We start from the raw sequence: 20,303 nt of genomic DNA, 5'->3' as shown, positions 1-20,303 counted from the left end.
ACAGCATCATTTTGTATAGCTCTATAAACTTGAACCAGAGATCGATAATCATCTAATATTTTTTCATAAATAATGTTGATAGTTTTTTAACCATTTCTTTATATCCTTCTGAAAAATACAGATTTCATCCAAGTGATCTGCAACTAAAATTTGTGATCTGGTGAACTCCAGCACAATTGATTTTACTAATCTTGTAACAATATCAGTAACATTGGCTTTTGCTTTACATGGGTTTTCGGCAGCCAGGACATTATGTGAGAATACATGAAGGATTTTGCATAAAAGCTCAGAAATTACTTCCTCCAAAAAGATGGCTGAATTCACAATGAAAGATAATTCTCTTTGTTTAGGATCTATTGCTCTCTGTTGATAAGTTTGATCCACTGTACCTGAAGGAAGAGTTTTATCTCCAGATAAGAATGACTCAAGATGGGGGCTTCCCTGGTGGCGCAGTGGTTGAGAGTCCGCCTGCCGATGTGGGGGACACGGGTTCGTGTCCCGGTCCGGGAAGATCCCACATGCTGCGGAGCAGCTGGGCCCGTGAGCCATGGCCACTGGGCCTGTGCGTCCGGAGCCTGTGCTCCGCAACGGGAGAGGCCACAGCAGTGAGAGGCCCGCGTACCGCAAGAAAAAAGAATGACTCAAGATGATGGTTAAATATCTCCCTTATATAACTTGCTATTTTTGTAACAGGTATATTACTTATGCCTTTTTTATCTTTTGAAAGAGACTGGTATAGATTTGAATTAGAAATGTCATTATAAATGGCATCAACCATAGCCTGGATATCTTTTCTGAAATCACATTTTGTTTTTCACTTCCATCTTTAATAATGCATGTTGCATGTTTAGAAATTATTGACATGATCTCATCAATCATTCTCACAACTGTGTTGCTGAAGTGTGACTGCGAAAGGCATGGGTCTTCTGCACTGCAGTTCAATGGACATATCTGAGATAAAACCCGGGTGACTATATTTTCCAAATGTGTATATGATAATATGGTGGTATATATTGTACAAGTCTGTCTTCGGAGTCTTGATTTACTGATCGCATAATGAACTCTCTTTATCAAAACATCAGCATTGAGTTTTGAGTATGATTTAAAAGGCAGGAGGAATGTGGAGGAATTCGGAAATCAAAAACTTCAGCCAGGATAATTTTAGTTACCCTCTCCGCCAGTGTCTTGGTGTCACCGAGAAGGTCTTTATTAGGTTCCAGTTCACATTCTTGTAAAACTTTGCTATATGCCGTGTCAATAATTTTTATCACTATGTCTCTATCTACTAGGGGCAAGCACAATTGTTCCTTAGCATTTTCTAGGATGCTAACTTGAACTTTTGAGAATTCTTCCATTGTCAAATATATGAGTTTTCCAGCTGTTTCCAACAGTTCTTTTTCTGAATCTCTTAGTGATTTTGTTTGCACAATACCTAATACCCTGTGGAATATTTTGCTTAAAACCCCAGAGATCACATCTTCCAAAAAGGCTGAGGAGTAAACACTGGCAAAAAAACATTGCCTTCTTCTCATACTATCAAAGTATGCATATGATGAGGGAAATGACAACTTTCCATACACAAATGGATGAAGATGTTGTTGACAGATATTTTTAATGATAAAACCTGCTATTCTATCAATAAGAACATTGTCACTGCTTGTGTTATCGTGCTCAACTGCTTCTTGAGACCCAGAGTTTTGCAAGATATTTCTGAATGTGGAATCAACGAGACGCTGAGCATCATCCTTTGAATAAACAGATTCGGTTTCATCTTCATCTTTTGAAAATCGAATTTCACGTTGGGAAATTTTCATCCTAATATCACTGATTAACTTTGAAGAGATTTCGCTGTGATTAATTCCTGATCTTTCTTGGAGTTTCACTGTATAGAACCATGTTAGATGAAGAAGGAAAGATTCTAGATAATAATACTCTGATTATGTCTTCTAAAAATGTGTATGGCAGCAAGGTGTTATATGGAGATAAATGCTGGCTTGGCTGGGTAGGTTCAGTGATGCCACTAAAGATGTTCTGAATAATGTTTTCTGCTGTTAAAGTAGCATAGGAAGAAGCCGACAAATCCCCAGAAAACAGTGGATGAAAAGATAATCAGAAATATCTGCTATGATTAAATTGGTAATGTTTTCCACAAAAATATCACTGTCTTTGAGTTCTTTATTATCAACCTCAGGGGCCAGCCCATGCTGTTTCAGAACATTTTCATAAACTGGATTGACAAGTTCATCCACAGTGTCTGTATCTACAGTGGGGAATGGCTGCTCTTGGTCATCATGAAGAATGCAGATTTTAGCTTTGTTAAAATGGTTGTTTATTGAGTTTACTATTTTTTGGGTCACTTTATCCAAATCACACTCAGTGTTATATTTTGGATTGAAGAGCTTTGCAAATAGTCTGGCAACAATTTCTTCTACAAATGCATTAGGATAAAAGTCCATACCTAGTGGGGTTTCCCTGGTGGCGCAGTGGTTGAGAATCTGCCTGCCAATGCAGGGGACATGGGTTCGAGCCCTGGTCTGGGAGGATCCCACATGCCGTGGAGCACCTAGGCCCGTGAGCCACAACTACTGAGCCTGCGTGTCTGGAGCCTGTGCTCCGCAACAAGAGAGGCCGCGATAGTGAGAGGCCTGCACACCGCGATGAAGAGTGGCCCCCTCTTGCCGCAACTAGAGAAAGCCCTCGCACAGAAACCAAGACCCAACACAGACAAAAATAAATAAATAAATAAATAAATATTAAAGGCAAAGAAGAAAGGGGAAACTGTAGATAGAGTAAGGATCTAGTTTTAAAAAAAATTAAAAAAAAAAAGTCCATACCTAGTGATGATGGCTTCTGGGGTCTGTGTGACCCTGTGACTTCACTGAGAACCTCTTTAACCATATTTGGTATTTCATCCAATAGAGTCGTTGAATGAGGTAAGCCCTCTTCACACAAAAAGGGTTGAAGATGATTTTCAATAATCTCTTGAATAATAAGACTGGCCATTCGGTCAACCATTATTAGGCTTTGGCTTTCTATACTTTTCTGTATTGATGCAATCAAGCCAGACATCTGCAAAATATTATTATAAACAGACTCCAGCATATTTTGAAGGGTTTTTTCTGTATATAGATATTGACAATCGTATTTAGTGAGCCAAATCTTATGCTTTGAAATGGCTAACAAAACCTTATTTATTATATAGGTGGCCATCTCATTAAAATCCAAAGTCATTAAGTATTTCTTTCCCAAGCATGAAGCCTCGCTGGGTGGAGGAATGAGCTGAGATAATAGTCTTCTGATGACATCTTCTAAAAATGCGTGTGTTAGGATGGTAGTATAGCCTGTTGAATGTTAGGATGGTAGTATAGCCTGTTGAATGTTGACCTTGGTAATTAAGTTCACTCAGGTTGTTTTGAAGTTTCTGTAGTATATTTTCAGCTTTGAGAGGGTAATATGAATTAGGCATGAGCTTTCCAACAAAGCACAGTGGGAGTTGGTAGTCTATACTCTCTTTCAATATGCCATTAGTTATCTGTTCTGCTACTGACGTGGCAGCATGTGCCAGATGATTGCCACAGGTAACTTGAAATGCATAGTCCCACAATACATCATTATAAACAGAGTCAACAATCTTACTAACAGTTTCTTTATAGATTGGTGGAAAACATATCCTTTCTTCAACATCCTGTAAAACAGTGACTTGAGCATTATTAAACTCATTCACCACAGAGTTGACATCTAATATGTTCATCTCGTTGAGCTGGGCTTCAGTGATATTTACATTTTTGCCCTGCACCGAGGTGGTGAGATTAAGAAAAATGTCTGCAATTATTTCCTCCAGAAACGTGGCAGAGTACACTCCTGTGTTCATGCCTCCTGGATATCACATGTTAAGAAAGGCTGTTGCATTCAATTCCTTTTTACCTGATCTTCGAAGAGGAGGTAGAGAAGGGAATTTTCCTGAAAATTGCTTACGGAATGGGGTTTGCATTTTGGAATGAATCACCCTACGATTATTCAATGGTCCTGTCAGAGGCTTGCTGTCATAACTCATGAATCTCACAGAGTCTTTACCCTGTCTTGATTCTTTTAATTCTGGCCTTTTTGCTTTTGGGAAACTAGGAGGTCTCTCTCTTGTCCTATATGCTAAATGCTTGTTTCTAAGTGGTAGACTTCTGGGAGGTTGCTGTATACTGCATGACAATTTTTCCATTAAGGATTTTACCAAGCTATGGGAAATAATACTAAGCATAGATTCTTGATCTATTTCTGCCAGATTTTCCAAAAGGTCTGATATGTCATATCCTTCAACTGGTAAGCCATAGTCCATTGTTCCCCTGCAATAATCCTCTACATTTTGAAGTATGTTGAACAGTTGACATTCTGTTGATATTTCATCAGAAAGAGGACCATCTGTAAGGAAGTTGTTGGTTGTGCATTCTTCCAAGAGTATTCTAATAAGTTTCTCACACACAACATTCAGAAGAAAAGCTGATTTGGGGGAGAGCCCTAGGTTATTTCTAGGAATTCTATGACATTGCTGGTTATTTGAAGATAGGAACATTTCTCTTGCTATTTTACCAGAATCTGTATCACAATTTGGGCATTCATCTGGCAAAAACAAATTGAAAACAATATTGAAAATTTTGTTGACTACTTCTTTGAATTCATGAGTTCTTAGGCTGCCAACCAGAATGTCTAACTTACATGCTAGAGAATTTAGTTTATTTTTCTGTGCTAGTTGATTAATTTGGTGAGTAGGAGCTGATTTCCAACCTCTGGCACCTATCTGTCTTTTCATAGTTTTGGTTTTGTTGCAAATGGGAAAACTATGGCTTTTAGGTGTGGACGGTGATTTGTTTCTTCCTTTGCTGTCAAGGTGATGATTTATTCCTATTTCTTTGGACAGAACATGGGTTACTCCTATTAAGAGATCCTGAAAGAGATCGCTGAAGTCAGCCACAGCTGGTTTTGGGCAATAAATATATTTTGCTTTTACAGAAACGACTTGTGTAACGTCTGCCTTTAAAATGTCACTATTTAAAAGGCTTCGAATAATGATTTCAGAAATGCTTAAAGCAAGTCCTCTGATAGAACTTGACCGACTCTCAAACACTTGGGAATGAACTAAAATAACCTTGCTAAAAGTTGCATCTTGGTTTTCCAGTGATTTCTGTATTGTTCCACCATCTTTGGTGCAATCAGAAATGCTTGAAATTATATAGGAAATAACCAATTCAGTGAGATGTTCACAAAGTTAATTAAGTGAAGAATCACTGTTTATGCTTCTTAGAGGCTGTTTTGATTTGTATTTTTTGCTTAACAGCATGGAAATAATAGACACTTTTTCATCAAGAGGACCTTGAAACAGAAAACATTGGTATTATTAACATGCATTAAGGAAAAATGTTGACCATTCAAAATACTGACAATATTTTACATATGAATTTCACTTTGGGTATACCTCACTCAAGAAATAGGAAAAACTAGTCAAGAAAGGAACTGGGTTTTCTTCAAATCTCTGTTTCCCACCTGTGGAATCTTTACTTCTGCTGGGCAGCCCATTTAGAATTCAAATCTCTAATTGCTGGTTTCTTCCTTGGCTAGCTATGTTGCTTTAAGAAGCTGAAATCCTGGGGCAGAGAAATGATTTCTAGCTTTTAGTGTTACAAGGCCCTAGAGTGATTCCAGTGATATCTAGAGGTCTCATATAATTCTTGAAAACATTTTTGGCTCTTCAGCTAATTATCCCATTTGGGACTAAATAGTATATAATAAATAGAACAGAATGAAACTGCTGATGTTTGACATATAAAAATGGCTATTTCATATGGTTCAACCCAATATATGCATGTAAGCATTCATAGAAAGGGAGTGCAGATATCATACTCGTAAGCATGGGTTTAGAGTATTATACCTAAAAAGGATTTAGGTCAGAACACTGGAACATGAACAGAACAAGAAGTTTAACGCCACTGTTCTTATAAACTATCATCAATAATTGTAAAGACTTTAACTGTATACCTCAAAAAGAAGTTGGATCATTAGTCAATTAACTATGCATGAGGTCTGACTATAATGTAAGAAGTCTTTTTTTAAAGAACTTTAAAAAAACCCTCTTGGAACTTCTGTTTGGGAATTGCCTTTAGAGCAGTTGTATGTCCCAAGCAAAACATCATTTCATAGCCATACCTCATGCCCAACCAAAATATCCCACCTTAAATTATGCCCATTTAATCTCATCTGTAGATAGGGAAAACTGAAAAACACTCCTCCATATAAAAATTATGTAAATGGGTAACATTTTTTCTTTTATCATACTGACCAGTTGAAAACACACAAGTAAATAAACAGCCACCCCAAATCTAAGGCTATTTTCAGAGAAGCAGTGAATGTAGCTTCTTGCGTGTGAGGTTTAAAAATAAAACTCTTAAAATTATCAATGACTTTTTTTTCCCTAAAATGATGCCAACTCTTTATAAGTCAGTCCTCACTCACCTCTGGTTTCGAAGTTCTTGAAATGTGTGACCACAGATATAGTAACATCTTGCTACTAGATGGATTTCATGTGGTCCCAGTTCCTGATCTGCAAAAGCAATGACCTCAGCCTCTTCGAGAGTTGCTATTTTCTCTAACTTTGGGTACTTATTTTTCCACTTTTCCAGTAAAGTGTAATCTTCTCCACTTGCCACAAAGCTTTTGTTTTCTTCTTCAATTTCATAGCTGTTTCTTTTCCCCCATATTTTAAGCAAGCTTTTCGCATCCTTTTGTTCTTCACACATTACAGAGAAAGGCCTTTCCTTTGATACAAAAAATGGCTTCATAGTTTTCATACTTGCGTTAGTGTGTGGGGTTTGACTTGAAAGGCCATAACTCAACAGCATGGTATTGACAATATTTTCTTCAGCTAAACATATTTTGAGTGGAGAAATGGTTGTCTGTATTTGGTTTGGATTAACAACTGGTTTGGGGGGATCATAGTGAAGCATTCTTTGATTTTTACCTTCTCCCATTTCTCTGAAGGACATGGGGTGCTCTAGTGCTGCTTGTGCAGAGTCACTAGATTTCTGAGATGGCTTTTGTAAGACAGTGCCTTCGAGGAGAGAGCAGTATCCTTTCACAGCTTGATCAAAATGGCTGAAGACTTGAGCTTCACTTCTAGAAGATGATGGTTTAAGGTCAGATTCGAGCCCTTCCATTGGCTCTGTGGTTTTAGTTGAATTTCCTGCAGAGTATCTGACATCTGAAGGTATATTTGAGGAAGTCTTGTCCTTTATTTTCATATCTTTCTCTGAATAAGGCAAGGCAGGAATTTGTGGAGGATCATCCCGGAAGCTAATTCCCTTTGACTTTGAAGTGGACATTCCCATTCCAGTTGCAAATCTGGACCAATTAGCAGTGCAGGCATTTTTAGCTCCTTGGAGCAGATTTTCCTTTGGGTGGCTTTGGCTCATCAGCTCATAGAAATAAGTGCACTGGTCCATCAGTGTGCTGATGATCTGACTTGCTACAATGTTTTCTTCAAACATGCTAATTGAAGATGGTTCCTCATGGCATTTTTCTTTGTCTAGTTTGTTCTTAATTATACTAAGCATGTCATTGACAGTATTAACAGTATAAGTAAGCAATTCTGAGTGGAATGAGTAAAGCTGTTGAAGGGTATTCTGTATGTTTTCCTGGGAAATCGTACTACTTGATTTAGATTCATCAGGAAATTTATTCAGTGTTTGTAACTTGGGCAATATTATTTTCATTAATGGTTTCCTTTGCACAGCAAAAAAGTTTTCAATAGGTGTTCTCACAATTTCGGAAAAAGCATATGTAGAGACATGTTTAAACTGTAGGTCTACAAATGACTCTAAGGTGTTCAGAACCCCTTCCAAGATCTCTTGAGCAATTTATCTCTTGAGCAAATATAACTTTGTGTTATAACATGGTACATAATTGAGATTGTTTGTTCTCAAGGAACTACGTTTACTTGTAGCAGCAGTTTCTTTCTTGCTTTCTAGGGTTTCTTTACTATCTGTTGTGAACATCTGAGTCAAGAAGCACAACTCTAATTTTTCGAATAGTTTTTCAACAATTTCCTGGCCAAATGTATTAATTTGTGTTTGGGAATCCTCAACTCTAGAAGCAGCTCTTTTAAAATTATGGTGCCTGCTTTCACAAGGCTCAAGAACTGACAAACTTAAAAGTGAAACAGATTGTTCTAATTCTTTTGCTTTCATTGAAATTTCATTCAAAGCAGCCTCAGCTATCGTCGATAGCTTATATTTTTCGTTATCCACGTCACTTGGTTCTGTTTGCCATTTATCAAACATTTGTTTAAAAATATTTTCTTTAGGAAAGATTTTTTTCTAGTTGTGAAGAAACATTCTCCGAAGAGAAATGGGCTTCTGGATTTGCAAAAGAGATTGTACTAAAATATCCCTGTGAAAGTTTGAGATCATCTGAGTATGAGCCTTTTATTGGATGGGCCAAATTATTCTTTGTAGCGTATAATCCTTGCAAAACTGCATCAACTATTTCACTTGCTATCTCAATTTGATCAGAAGGTAAAGTATTTACATTTACCATTGCTCTATTTTGCCTCACCTCTTGAAATTCATTCACAGTTGTTTCCAGAATATTACTTACTATATCCCTGGAATACACTTTTACCTCCACAGTGGGGAGTTTTGCTCTCACTGAGAGATTTTTGGCATCCCCTGTGGATAGCAGGCCTGGTAGCCCCATGGAAGTCTTGAACTGGTTGCCTCTTAGAGTCTTCTCTCTAAGACCTAACTTGGTTTTGCTTTTGGCTTTAGCTCCACCAGGTCCTAGCTGTGGCTTTGTTCCAAATTTAGCCAAAGAGGTAACTTTTGATTTTGTTTTAAAATTTGTTTTAAAACTTGCCTTAGGGCTGCCCTTGGGGCTAGCTTTAGAACTGCATGGCCTCAGATATCGAATTTCATCAGATTGACCTTTAAGGGATGAACTCTCTTCTAGATTCAGCAAAGCAAAATCTGTGTTCTTTTTGAGAACCTTTTGGACCAATTGTTCACCCAGTCGCAGTGGAGAAAATTGCAATACAATGTTTTCCAATGAAGTGACACTTCCAATACCTGTGTAAGGATAAACTTGCGGTATCACAGGTTCAGGGGGAACACTTCTTTTTTCTGCTTGTTTCAATTCTCTAAAGCACGATGGATTCATCATCAGTTCTTCATTGCCAGATGCTTCCAATTCTCCCCTGGTCTCACTGTTTTCATATAAAGATGTCATAATTATTGAGAACATTTTTCTGAAAACACTTTCAACTATGTCATTTGCGACACTGTTTATATGTGACTGGAAAGCTTTTTTGTGTGCTGATGTTTTAATTTTAGAATCAGATGTAAAGTGGGGGAGTTCATTAAATGGAGGCCAATGGTCTGTATCTTCCATTACCCTTTGATATACCTTCTTTAAAATATCCTTAACTACACTTAACAAAGAAGTTATTTTTTCCTGTCCATATTCTCCATTTCTAAATATTTCTTCCAAAGTCCTTCTTTGGTTTTCTCCTTCTGATATAATTTGGTTTTGATCTGAGCATTTTGAAAAGAGAGGCAGTTCAGTGTTGTCTTCCATTTTTCTTTGACCAGGCAATATTTCATTTTGTACAGTTAGTTGTGTAAAAAGACCAGGGTCCTGCTTTGAGTAAAAGCTACTTGCCTTTAAAGATATTTTATCATGTAAACTCTTTAAGATGTTGTTGACAGTTTCACTTGCAATGATGTTTTCTTGGAATGAAGTATTGTTTTGATATGTATACATCTTTTGGATTTCTAGGTATATGTCATTTTTTATGTGTCAAAATGGTACTGGCGGGCTTCCCTGGTGGCGCAGTGGTTGGGAGTCCGCCTGCCGATGCAGGGGACGCGGGTTCGTGCCCCGGTCCGGGAGGATCCCGCATGCCGCGGAGCGGCTGGGCCCGTGAGCCATGGCCGCTGAGCCTGCGCCTCTGGAGCCTGTGCTCTGCAATGGGAGAGGCCACAACAGTGAGAGGCCCGCGTAATGCAAAAAAAAAAAAAAAAAATGGTACTGGCGATTATGTCAGCATATTCCTTAAGACTAGCTTGTGATACATGAATTGCAGGTCCCATGTTTTTCTCTGAAATTAGCAAATATGTAATTTGTGACTTGTTGACTGAGAACGGTTTTAGCTGTTGATATTTTCAGGATATTCATATCTAATGGCATTTGGTTTGATTCAAGAAACACGCTGTCATCTTGTTTACAGTTTGTAAATTCTGATCCAACATATGGTTTTTCTCTAGTCTCCGTATGAGGAATAAGTAGCAAATCTATTCTTTCTGTGGCAAAAGATTTTAATCTATTCAAAATAGTTTTAGTAATGAAATGAGCATTTTCCTCACATGGCTCAGGAGCAGATTTCTTGGCATCTTGTTTCTTTCTTTCTTTTTTTTTTAAAAATTTTTATTTTATTATTATTTTTTGGCTGTGTTGGGTCTTCACTGCTGCACGCAGTCTTTCTCTAGTTGTGGCGAGCAGGGGCTGCTCTTCCGTGCGGTGCGCGGGCTTCTCATTGCAGTGGCTTCTCTTGTTGCGGAGCACGGGCTTTAGGTGCCCGGGCTTCGGTAGTTGTGGCACGCAGGCTCTAGAGCGCAAGCTCAGTAGTTGTGGCACATTGGCTTAGTTCCTCTGCGGCATGTGGGATCTTCCCCGACCAGGGCTCGAACCCATGTCCCCTGCATTGGCAGGCGGATTCTTAACCACTGCGCCACCAGGGAAGTCCGGCATCTTGTTTCTTAAGTACAGCTGTCTGATTATCATCAGAATAAGCTGATTTCAGCTGTACATCTCTTTCATTTCTTGCAAATGGAAATGTCTCCCTTTTCCTTTCATTCATTGAGTCTATAACAGGAGATTGTTGACCTCTGCTATGGGAAATGCGTCAGAAAATATCAGAGGCAGTCTTGGAGAAATAGAATCCTTTGCATTTACTGCAAGCATGATAGCAGAAGTGAGATTTTGAAGAACAATATCCACCATACATTGGAAATCATAGCAACATACTCCTTAGGAACTAAAAGCCTAAGAATAGCCTTATTTGCATACTCGGGATCCCTTTCAGAGTTTGTTTCTAAATGTCTCCCACTTACATTACACTTAAGAGTGGATACAGCAAATGGGAGATTATTCTCATCTATTGTTTCCTCACAGATGTCAATTAAGATACCTTCAATGGTATCTAGTATTTGACATTGAAGTTTTTCCCGATAATCACTTTTATTGAACAGCTTTTCAACAATATCTTCTGGCCGACCTGGATCAGTCTCTCTGTCAAATATATTCTTTTCATATTTGCCTTTAGTAGACACAATATCTAACATTGTGTTAACAACCTGACTTGGAATACTTTCAGAAGCCACAACATTATGAGTTAAGAATGGAGTTTTTATTTCTTTATCTAACTTACGTTTGATTCCTTGTAAAATTTGTGTAGCCACTTCTGTTGCATATATATTTAATTTAGAGGCACTCAGTTGACATATTGAGGTGGTCTTTCCTGATTTATTATGATCCACTGAGCAACAAGAAAATTGGTCATCAGAATATGAATCTTTGGTTGATAAGCATGGTTGGCTTGAAGCAGTCTCATCCTGCTGTAAAGGTAAAGCCATTGGAACTGTGAAATTGATAAGAGGACAAAGAGGGCTTTTACTTTGGTACTAGCAAATGTTTCTAAATTTGTTAATACTGACTGTATAATATCTTCAACTACATTTATTTTGGTCAGTTTACCAATATTGAGTGTGGACTGAAGTGTACATGGATTTCTGTCCAGTATGGTAGAATAAACAGGGGACTTTCCTCCACTGGTATGTTCAGTAAAAGAGATATTTGCTGGAAAGGTGATAGTATTATACCTATTTTAATTTTCATTTCTATCTGTCATAGCAGCAGAATAAAGTTTTTGAAATATGGTTCTAACAATATTATCTGCAACAATGGTTACATCCGCTTCAGACACTAAAGGGCCCATTGTTTTATCCAGGGGTTGAACAGATGTTTGAGCAAGTGGCTCATCACCAGCATGAGGAATGTCACATAAATGGGACTGGGGAAGAGGAAGCACATTTGGTTGATCAATTAAATCATTCTGAAAAATTTCATTCAAAATATTTCTTATAATGGGCACGACTGGGGACTTTTGTAGCTCTTTGAATTCTACTTCAAATTTTTTTAATGTTCTTTCGAGTTCCTGTTGCTTAAGAGAATCTGATTTAGTTTCTTCTTCTGTTGGTCTTTCCTCTTCAGCACTTTCTTTCTGTTTCTGCAGGGTCTTCTAGATATGACTCTGGGTCAGCTCCTCCAGGAAGAAAATTTCCATAGGTTGGCCTGTATCTATAATTTTCAATGCCTCTCTCTTCTGGTTCAGTTTCATTAAAGATATCTGGAGAAATTGCATCCAAAATGAAATTGACTAAGTTCTTAAGTGTTTGTTTCTCTTGTAGTGGCTTGCTTATACATGTTTCCAAATCTGGCAAGCTCACGTTTAATTCAGTTTGCATAGCTTTCAAAATAGTACTTGACACTTTCTTTGCATGCATGTATAAAGTCGACTGCAATCGTTTTTCACGTGTGTTAGCACAAATGTTGGTATTTTCACTTTCCCAGTATGTCCTGCTGTTCTTTTTATTTCCACTGATTATAGCGTCCAGAGTTTCTAAATTTCCATTGGCAAACCCTTCCAATTTAGCAAAAACCATTTTAAGGACATCTGAAGCCATGATTTTCAGTTTATTTAGATGCTTTTCTTTTGTGGTTCCTGTTTTGGGGGCAGTAGTTTTTCCCTTTTTGTTAGTCACCTCTTGGCTACCTGGCCAGGTCACATTGGGCACCATGCTGAAGATTATGTCAGAGGCTCTGCTCATTTCCTCAAGAAGCAAAGCAAATGACAGGCTGTCAGTGTCAATATACTCTGAGATAGCTTTAAATTCTGAATTTTTGAAAATGCAATCTATCTCAACACCACATAATTTTGAAACAATACCTTGTAGAATTGTATGAGAAATTAGCTTAAGATTGGACTGCAATGTACTGGTTGTTCTCAACTTCTCATTGATCCTCTCTGTATTTTGCTCATCAGGTAGGGGAGACTGTGGATGGTCTCCTATGAGCTTGCATAACATGTCATATAAGGTATCTCCAATTCTATCTAACACTTGCAATCTAGTACATTGGTGAACTTCCTCCTGCATGTGCTGGCAATGAGAAGGCAAAAGTTTTTGTTGATCAATGCCACCAGTTCCATATGAGATTTTAGACCTTAGTTTATCTGAAGGGAGTAAAATATTGCTTTTATCTGTGTTTCCACTTAACACCTCACAAATGCAAGTTGCTAATGAACTTGTCATAATGTCATTACTTAGCTTTGTGACAACAGAGTCTAATTCATTTTCAGTGTCAGTGAAAAATCCTCTACCTCTAAAATTCTTGGGAGGGCTACCCCTGCTAAGATTTAGATTTTTCTTATTGTATTGTAGTCCTTCCTGGATAGCATCCAAAACAATTTTTATCACTTTAATTGTGTAAACACTAAGGTGAGATCGAGACAAAGATTTCTTGTCAGGCGCAGGCTTTGAATGGGCAGCATGGCTTTCTGGTTTGAAGCGGTTTTGTAATTTTGGACAAACAAATGAGTTCAACTTCTTAAAAATCGTGTTAATGATCTTATCATTAATGTGATCTACAGGTTCAGATGTCGAGCCACTTGCTCCAGATTCTAACCAGGTATGTTTTGTAGAGTCTACACCAAGTGCAGATAAAAATTTCTTCTGTTTACTGTCAAACCATGTTGCTAATGGCTCTTTATTTGGTATGTCAGTATTATCTAGAGAAGTTTGATGTACTGATGAAGAATGTCCGATAATGTGACTAGAAGCCATGTGAAGTATTTTTAACACAGCATCTATAATATCTTGAGCTACCGTATGGATTTCTGACACAGAGAACATCTGGTCCATCCATTCTTGATGTGACAGATCTTGTGGTTTTCCTGAGGTGAGAAGTGAAGCCTCTCTACCATTTTTATAGTCTAAGTGTTCAGAGAGCCCAGAAGATATATCTTTGAGCATCTGTGCTAAAATACTTCTAACTATATTTTCTAAAGCTTTTTGTATTTGATACGTTTCATCTTGGCTGAAAAGTAAAATGTCTTTATTCACACCAGGCTTGTCCTTAAAAAGGTCCTTATTATTAAAAGTTGGAAGGTCAGTATTTAATCCCTGATCGTGAAATACTACTTTGTCTTGATAAGCAGGCTTTGTAGGTAAGTTCATATTGCTTTTGTGTTTAAAACCAGCATTTTCCTTTGTTAACCAGTGATCAGGAACCTGTTCTTGTAATTTTGCTTTTTCATCTTTGATAGATGAAATCAATACATTTTCTACAATTTTGTCTATTTCTTCATTTTTGTCTTCAGAGTAAAGGACCATACCAGGAACATTAATAGGTGGAAATAGGCACACATACCTAGGAGCATTAGTTACTCTAGTGCTGGTGAGTCTGTTGTCGTCTTCAGTGCCAGAAGGACTGCTCATTCTGGAGTGTCTACTCTTTTGGACATCTGTTTTCACTGGTGTCTGATGTAGCTGAGCCAAGATATCATCAAGTAGCTGAAGGATGATCACTGTTTCTTCAGTTGCAATGAGCCTTTCATTATTAAGTCCAATTTGTATATAGCCTAGTATAGTGCTGATTGCTTCCTCTATATAACCAACCAGAGAGGACTGGGAAAAAATATTTGACACTGAATTTTGTATTTCTTCCTTGCCAATCAAATTGGCAGCATCAGGTTCAACACTGGATTTCCTTTTGCTGGCTCTTTGAAGGAACGTATATGTTCGATTTTCCCTGTGTTGCTGATAAGCCAGTTCAGTTGTGATTTCAAGATGAAAAAGTTCACTTTGCTTAGAAAATGCAAGAGCCGTCAGCTTTTCTAAAATCGCATGAACCATATTCTCTGCAATATCATTCATGTTTTCCAAAGCATAGGGCAGTGAAGCTTTTGAAGTTTTTTCTTTTGGAGAAATGAAATGTTCTCCACTGACTAAGTTTGATTTAAAGTGAACGGATACATTTTCTTGTGAAAATTCCTCGGTACATTTTTTCTCAACTGCAGACTGTAGCTTCTCAAGCACATTTTCCATAATTTCAGCAGCTGCTGAGGAAATATCAACACTGGAGAGCAAGTCTCCTTTGTCAGTGTCAGTTTGGTCAACCAAAGCTTCGGCCGTAACAAAGGAAAGGGTGGGGATGGTCTGGGTTAATTCAGACACCATTTCATGAAAAATGTTTTCTAAAATCAACTCAGTTTCCTTTTTTAGGTGATATTTAAAGTTAAGTAAAACATCATTTAACTCCTGCATCTCATTTACAGCTTTTGCTTTTTCATCAGGAGACAGTGGGCGTTCTAAGCCATCTGTTTCAGTGGTAGCATCTTTACATTTCCTTGTGCCTGTCTCAATCAGTGCAACAAGGTGACTATTGGATTTACAGGTTTTAAGCTTGGGGGGTTCAGATTTCTCATTATATTTAGGTTCGGGGGTTTTAGGTTTCTTTTCTGAGTGTTCTTTCCTATGATATATTCTTTCTACATCTGTTCTTTCTTTATGGGCAGAAGATGATTTTGACGGTGCCACTGGTTGCCCTATTGACTTGTCAGCTGCCTCTGCACAGGGCTCTGCCTGAACCATCTATCTTACTTGTTTCATATAGAAATGTTTCACGGCATGTGCTACAGCAATTCTCACTATCAGAAGAGAGGGTAGAGTCATCAGGCATTGGGTATATAGTATTTCGTGACCTTTCTTCATATTTTGTGATGGCTGGATATAATATACTAGTCACTGCAGCCACAACGCAGGTCATTATATTTTGAATTATACTGTTCAATTCTTCAGAAGTTATCTGGAAAGGAGGTGAGCGGGGATACAAGGGAAATCACATATGAATTTACTCTATTTTAGGGACAGGGACTAACCTTTAATTCCTTTTATCAAACAATGCATAGCTACAATCCAGCCACGGTGTATAGAGAGAACATAGGAAATCTATTTAGAACACCAGATTAGTTTCAAGTTGGTTTATTCTCTGTGGCTGTGATCTATTTTTTGAATAAGATTTTCTTTGATTCAAAATCCCTTGGACCCTATACTTGTGCTCCTAAGTGTATAGTTATACCACCACCTAGATTGTCTAATTGTTGAATATATTGTGTAGTGTTAAATACATTGCACCCTTAAAGCTGTCTGTCCATTTTATCTTTGTTTCAAAAATCTGAACATAGGGCTAGCATATACTTGAGCTCATTGTTGGTGAAATTTAAATGTTAATAAAATAGTACACCCATTAAAATAAAATAAAGCAGAAAAAACCCCCCAAATCCCTTGGAACTATAAAAGTTTATTGCTGAGGATAAATGGCTTCCTGGTTAAAAAAAAAAAACAGCCAAGTGGGTGTCTAGGCTCGTAGAAAACAAATGCCCTGGCAAGAAGTAAGACTGTGTTTATGACCCAAGCAATATTTCTTAAAAATACAAACCAGGTTACCTCTAACAAACTATTTCATGAAACAAATTTGCAGTTCAAACATTTATGTGCCTTTGTGGATATAGCCTCCTTTTACTTAGGCATCCATTTAGCTAGGAGATGAGGGTAAAAAATGAAGCCCCATAGTGGAGGGATCAGCCTGTGGGTTCTGTGGCTGGCCTATTGCTGCCTTCCTCTGTCAATTGACTGTGTTTATATATGCAAACGACTACAGCTAGTTGTTAAAGTTTAATCAATGGGCAACGGTTAGCACTGATGATTTAAGGGAAATGAACAGGCTTAGGTCCAACGAAAGATTATCAGTGCAAACTCTCTTGGATTGGGAGGCAGAGGACAGCTCAAGAAATAAAGAAACACATTAATTTCGGAAGGAAAGAAGGTTGAGCCAGAACTCGTACTCAAAGGGCCAGAAGGCCAAGCAGTGGAGGGAAGTTGGGGCTCTTTTAGTATGAGCTGAAGTAGAAACCCAGGGACCAGACTTGAATGGCCATTTCCTCATGGTTAATTATGCTCACTATTACAGCTTAGACTGGACCAGGGGCAGATGCAAAGTGCACCTGCCAAACTCTATAACTGTTTATGTATGTGTACTTATTGCAGATATATTTTGGGATCATAAAAATCCTTTTGCCTATAATAAAACAGTATTCTTTTTAAAGTTGTTATCCTCAAGACAGCCAGACCAGGAGTGTGAACCTTCCACAGGAACTCTACTTTTCAAGGCTGTGGCTACAAGTCAGTGGCAGCAAAGGCTGGATGCCTGGCATTTTAGCTGTGCATTGTTTGATATCCTGGCATTTGGGCACCCGATTCCCTATAATGTTGTTGTTGCCTCAGAATTATCTCCAAAGGTAGCCCCAGATTGTTCAGGTTTAGGCCAACAATCAAAGTTAACACCTTGCCGTATGTAGCATATTCTCTCCTGACCCATTAGAGAAGGTTTGAGGGACGCTTCAAGGAAAAGCTGTTTTATTCGAGTCCATTTCCCAAATCTCCTAATGCATTTTTTATTGTGATAAAATACACATAACATAAAATTTACCATTTTAAAGTGTATAGTTCAGCAGCATTAGGTACATTGACAATGTTGCACAAACATCACTACTATCTAGCTCTCGTAATGTATTTTTTTCACCTATTGTGCAGACCAGAAAATGGCTACTGAGTTTGAAAAACATAGTTTGAAATGACAGCATATGGTTGAAAAAGACTTGTTTTACTTATGTAAAATGTCCTAAATCAAACACTTCTAAGAATAATGTTTAAACATTAATAAGTAAGTTACTCACCTTCTTGGTCTAAATTGATCTAAATCCGTTCCAATACATATGAGCTAAGAATTTCAATATATATTATTTTCTTATCACCAGAGATAATGTACAGCAGACCTACATTACTACTCTTAGGGTAGCTGAGAAGAAGCATGTCCAACTTTGACATATAAAATTGGAACATTCATCAAGTTTTTAATGAAGCGAAATGCGATAAGTAGAATCTGATTATTCAGCTCATTTTCACTATACTATTAAACCAAGAAATATCGTTTTGGTGCCAGTATGTCTCAGCCTTTGTGTTTGTTGCACATTCTATGAATTGATCAGGTGTATGTTTGAAAGAGTGTGTGAGTGTGCTACTCCCCTGAACCCCTTTCTTGTTCATGATTCCTCTGTCTAGCCCCAGAGTTGGGGCTTATCAAATTTACCCTCTTCTCTGCCAGGCCCAAGTTGCAGCTCTCTTGTGACCAGGTCCCTTCTTTTGATGGAGTAGCTATCGTAAGACTCTTCTTACTCCCAGGAGAATTAAGAGACAGATCTAGGCACCCTGGCTCACCTGCCTGAGGGGCAGGATGCTCAGCCCTGAGCCAGATCTGCAGGGGTCTGCAAAGGTATTTCCCTTAATGTCTTCCCATTATGAAGTGGGTTTGTGGTATTTGATGCTTTCCCCGTGATGATTAAACCTCCTAAGCCTCCCCCAATCTACCCTCCTGAGCCCCCTGGGCAAAAGGCCAATAACAGTAACTTTGTACCCCCCTTAACAATAACTCTTTTAACAATAATTTTGGACCTCTGCAAAACTCAAGATTAACTGAGAGTGAAAGGCAAGGAAGAGAAAACGGCCAAGAGGGAAACTGACTAATATCAGCAGATGATTTTGCTGGTTGTCTGATTCACAGATTTTTCTCTAATAACATATTAGAAAATATAGTTAATTGCTTTATCAGTGAGTTTCATCGTACATACTTTTTCTTGACAGTGATTTTGATGGTAGTCTTGTTGCCTGAAAAAGTAAAAAGAGATTGATTTTATTTCTTATGGTTAATAATTTATGTAACTTTCCTCCAAATTCCTAATCATTGAATCAGATTACCCGCTTTGTGCTTGGGAGTTTTTTTTCCTCCCCAGCAATTCACAGAGAAGAATAAGCTTTATTTTTTTTATCTAACCCTCCTATTTAGCCTCTTATTTAGAAATTGGCCCCTGGGTATAGGACATGCTCTATTAATTACTCAGAGGAGTAGAATAATTGCTGCATAAAGAGTAGAATAATAGGTGCTGAGTAAACTAACACCTATCTGATATTACCACTGTTGATCCACCTTAGCCATGTTTGTTCTGTAGTGAGTTGAGAAGAGCATGGATGGGGTTGGCGAGAGAGGGGATGGGCTAGTCCTTTCTGCCTGTCCTGCTTGATCAGAGCTTTCTGATAATTCACTTTCTACCCACCTCCTCACAATTCCTAATCTCCTCTCCTTGCCCCACAGTAGGAAAAGATCAATGGATGATCCACTGACAATGATAGATTAAAATAACGGGTTTCAGATCATATGCAATACCAAATTAGATGGAGCCCTTTTCTAGGTATCACAATATTCTATTCTGTGTTCTAATCAGAATTATTTGTTATGACCTACTACATGGAACCAAAATTATATTTTACTAAATTGTAGCAAGGGAACAACAAAATCATGTAAATTATAGAATAATAAAAAAAGTTTTAAAAAATCAAGGCCTAAGACTAATTATGATTTACTTTCATATTTTTCTGCCTCCATGGATCCCTTGCCTCTCTTCTTCTTGACCTTCTTAAAGGAAACATGGTGCTTCTATTTTCATTTTTACTTGTCCTGCCTTTATGTTATCAAATTTACTTTTTCCTCCAAGGCCTAACAATTTAATTTTGAGACATACAGTCAGACTGTGAAATTACAACCTAAATCCTAGCAGGAAAAGGTCTCAGTTAGGGTTAGGCATCAATAGCCCATCCACAGACTAATACCTTTTTGCAGTATAGAACCTAGAACATGAATGCTCACATCAGTGACATAATTCCTATCCTTTGGCTTCATTCATTTTTCTAAGACCCAGTTTCTTAGGCCAACTCCAGCACAATTTCTTTTTTGTAGATCCTCGGCAATCCAATGCACCCAGATTCTTTTTTTCTGCTCTCCCTATCTTATACCACAGGCAGCAAGTGGAGTCCTGTGTATGTTTCTACTTCTCCCCACAGACTTTCTGTCCCAAAGGCATGCATTTAGATAAAAGGAAATAGCACAGAACTAAGAACAAAACTAACCATATAGATCAGAAAAGCCTTATATAAGACCACTAGAAACTAGTTGTAATATTGGATACAAATCTGCAATTTGCAATGAATTATCAGTTTCTCTTTGGAGTCAATTGAGCAGAAACATGCAAATGAACT

General features: G+C 37.9%; 1 protein-coding gene across 1 annotated transcript in view; it reads right to left on the bottom strand.

Moving 5' to 3' along the window:
• Positions 1–19,206, bottom strand: part of LOC137216577 (fibrous sheath-interacting protein 2-like) — a 28,963-nt gene extending 9,757 nt beyond the window's left edge. Inside the window, 24 exon segments of the mRNA XM_067722676.1 lie at positions 2–82; positions 85–126; positions 129–436; positions 642–795; positions 798–1,115; positions 1,118–1,860; positions 1,862–2,102; positions 2,105–2,472; positions 2,849–3,359; positions 3,394–5,361; positions 6,499–6,545; positions 6,547–8,354; positions 8,356–8,918; positions 8,964–9,832; positions 10,051–10,127; positions 10,129–10,434; positions 10,784–10,915; positions 10,918–11,039; positions 11,042–11,695; positions 11,698–12,308; positions 12,310–15,749; positions 15,751–15,960; positions 18,842–18,878; positions 19,184–19,206. Of these exon segments, the coding sequence (XP_067578777.1) occupies positions 2–82; positions 85–126; positions 129–436; positions 642–795; positions 798–1,115; positions 1,118–1,860; positions 1,862–2,102; positions 2,105–2,472; positions 2,849–3,359; positions 3,394–5,361; positions 6,499–6,545; positions 6,547–8,354; positions 8,356–8,918; positions 8,964–9,832; positions 10,051–10,127; positions 10,129–10,434; positions 10,784–10,915; positions 10,918–11,039; positions 11,042–11,695; positions 11,698–12,308; positions 12,310–15,749; positions 15,751–15,960; positions 18,842–18,878; positions 19,184–19,206 (13,633 nt within the window).
• Between the last annotated feature and the right edge of the window lie 1,097 nt (positions 19,207–20,303).

This window comes from Pseudorca crassidens, chromosome X (assembly GCF_039906515.1).
Source record: "Pseudorca crassidens isolate mPseCra1 chromosome X, mPseCra1.hap1, whole genome shotgun sequence".
Lineage (NCBI taxonomy): Eukaryota > Metazoa > Chordata > Mammalia > Artiodactyla > Delphinidae > Pseudorca > Pseudorca crassidens.
This window is presented reverse-complemented; position numbering and strand designations above follow the sequence as displayed.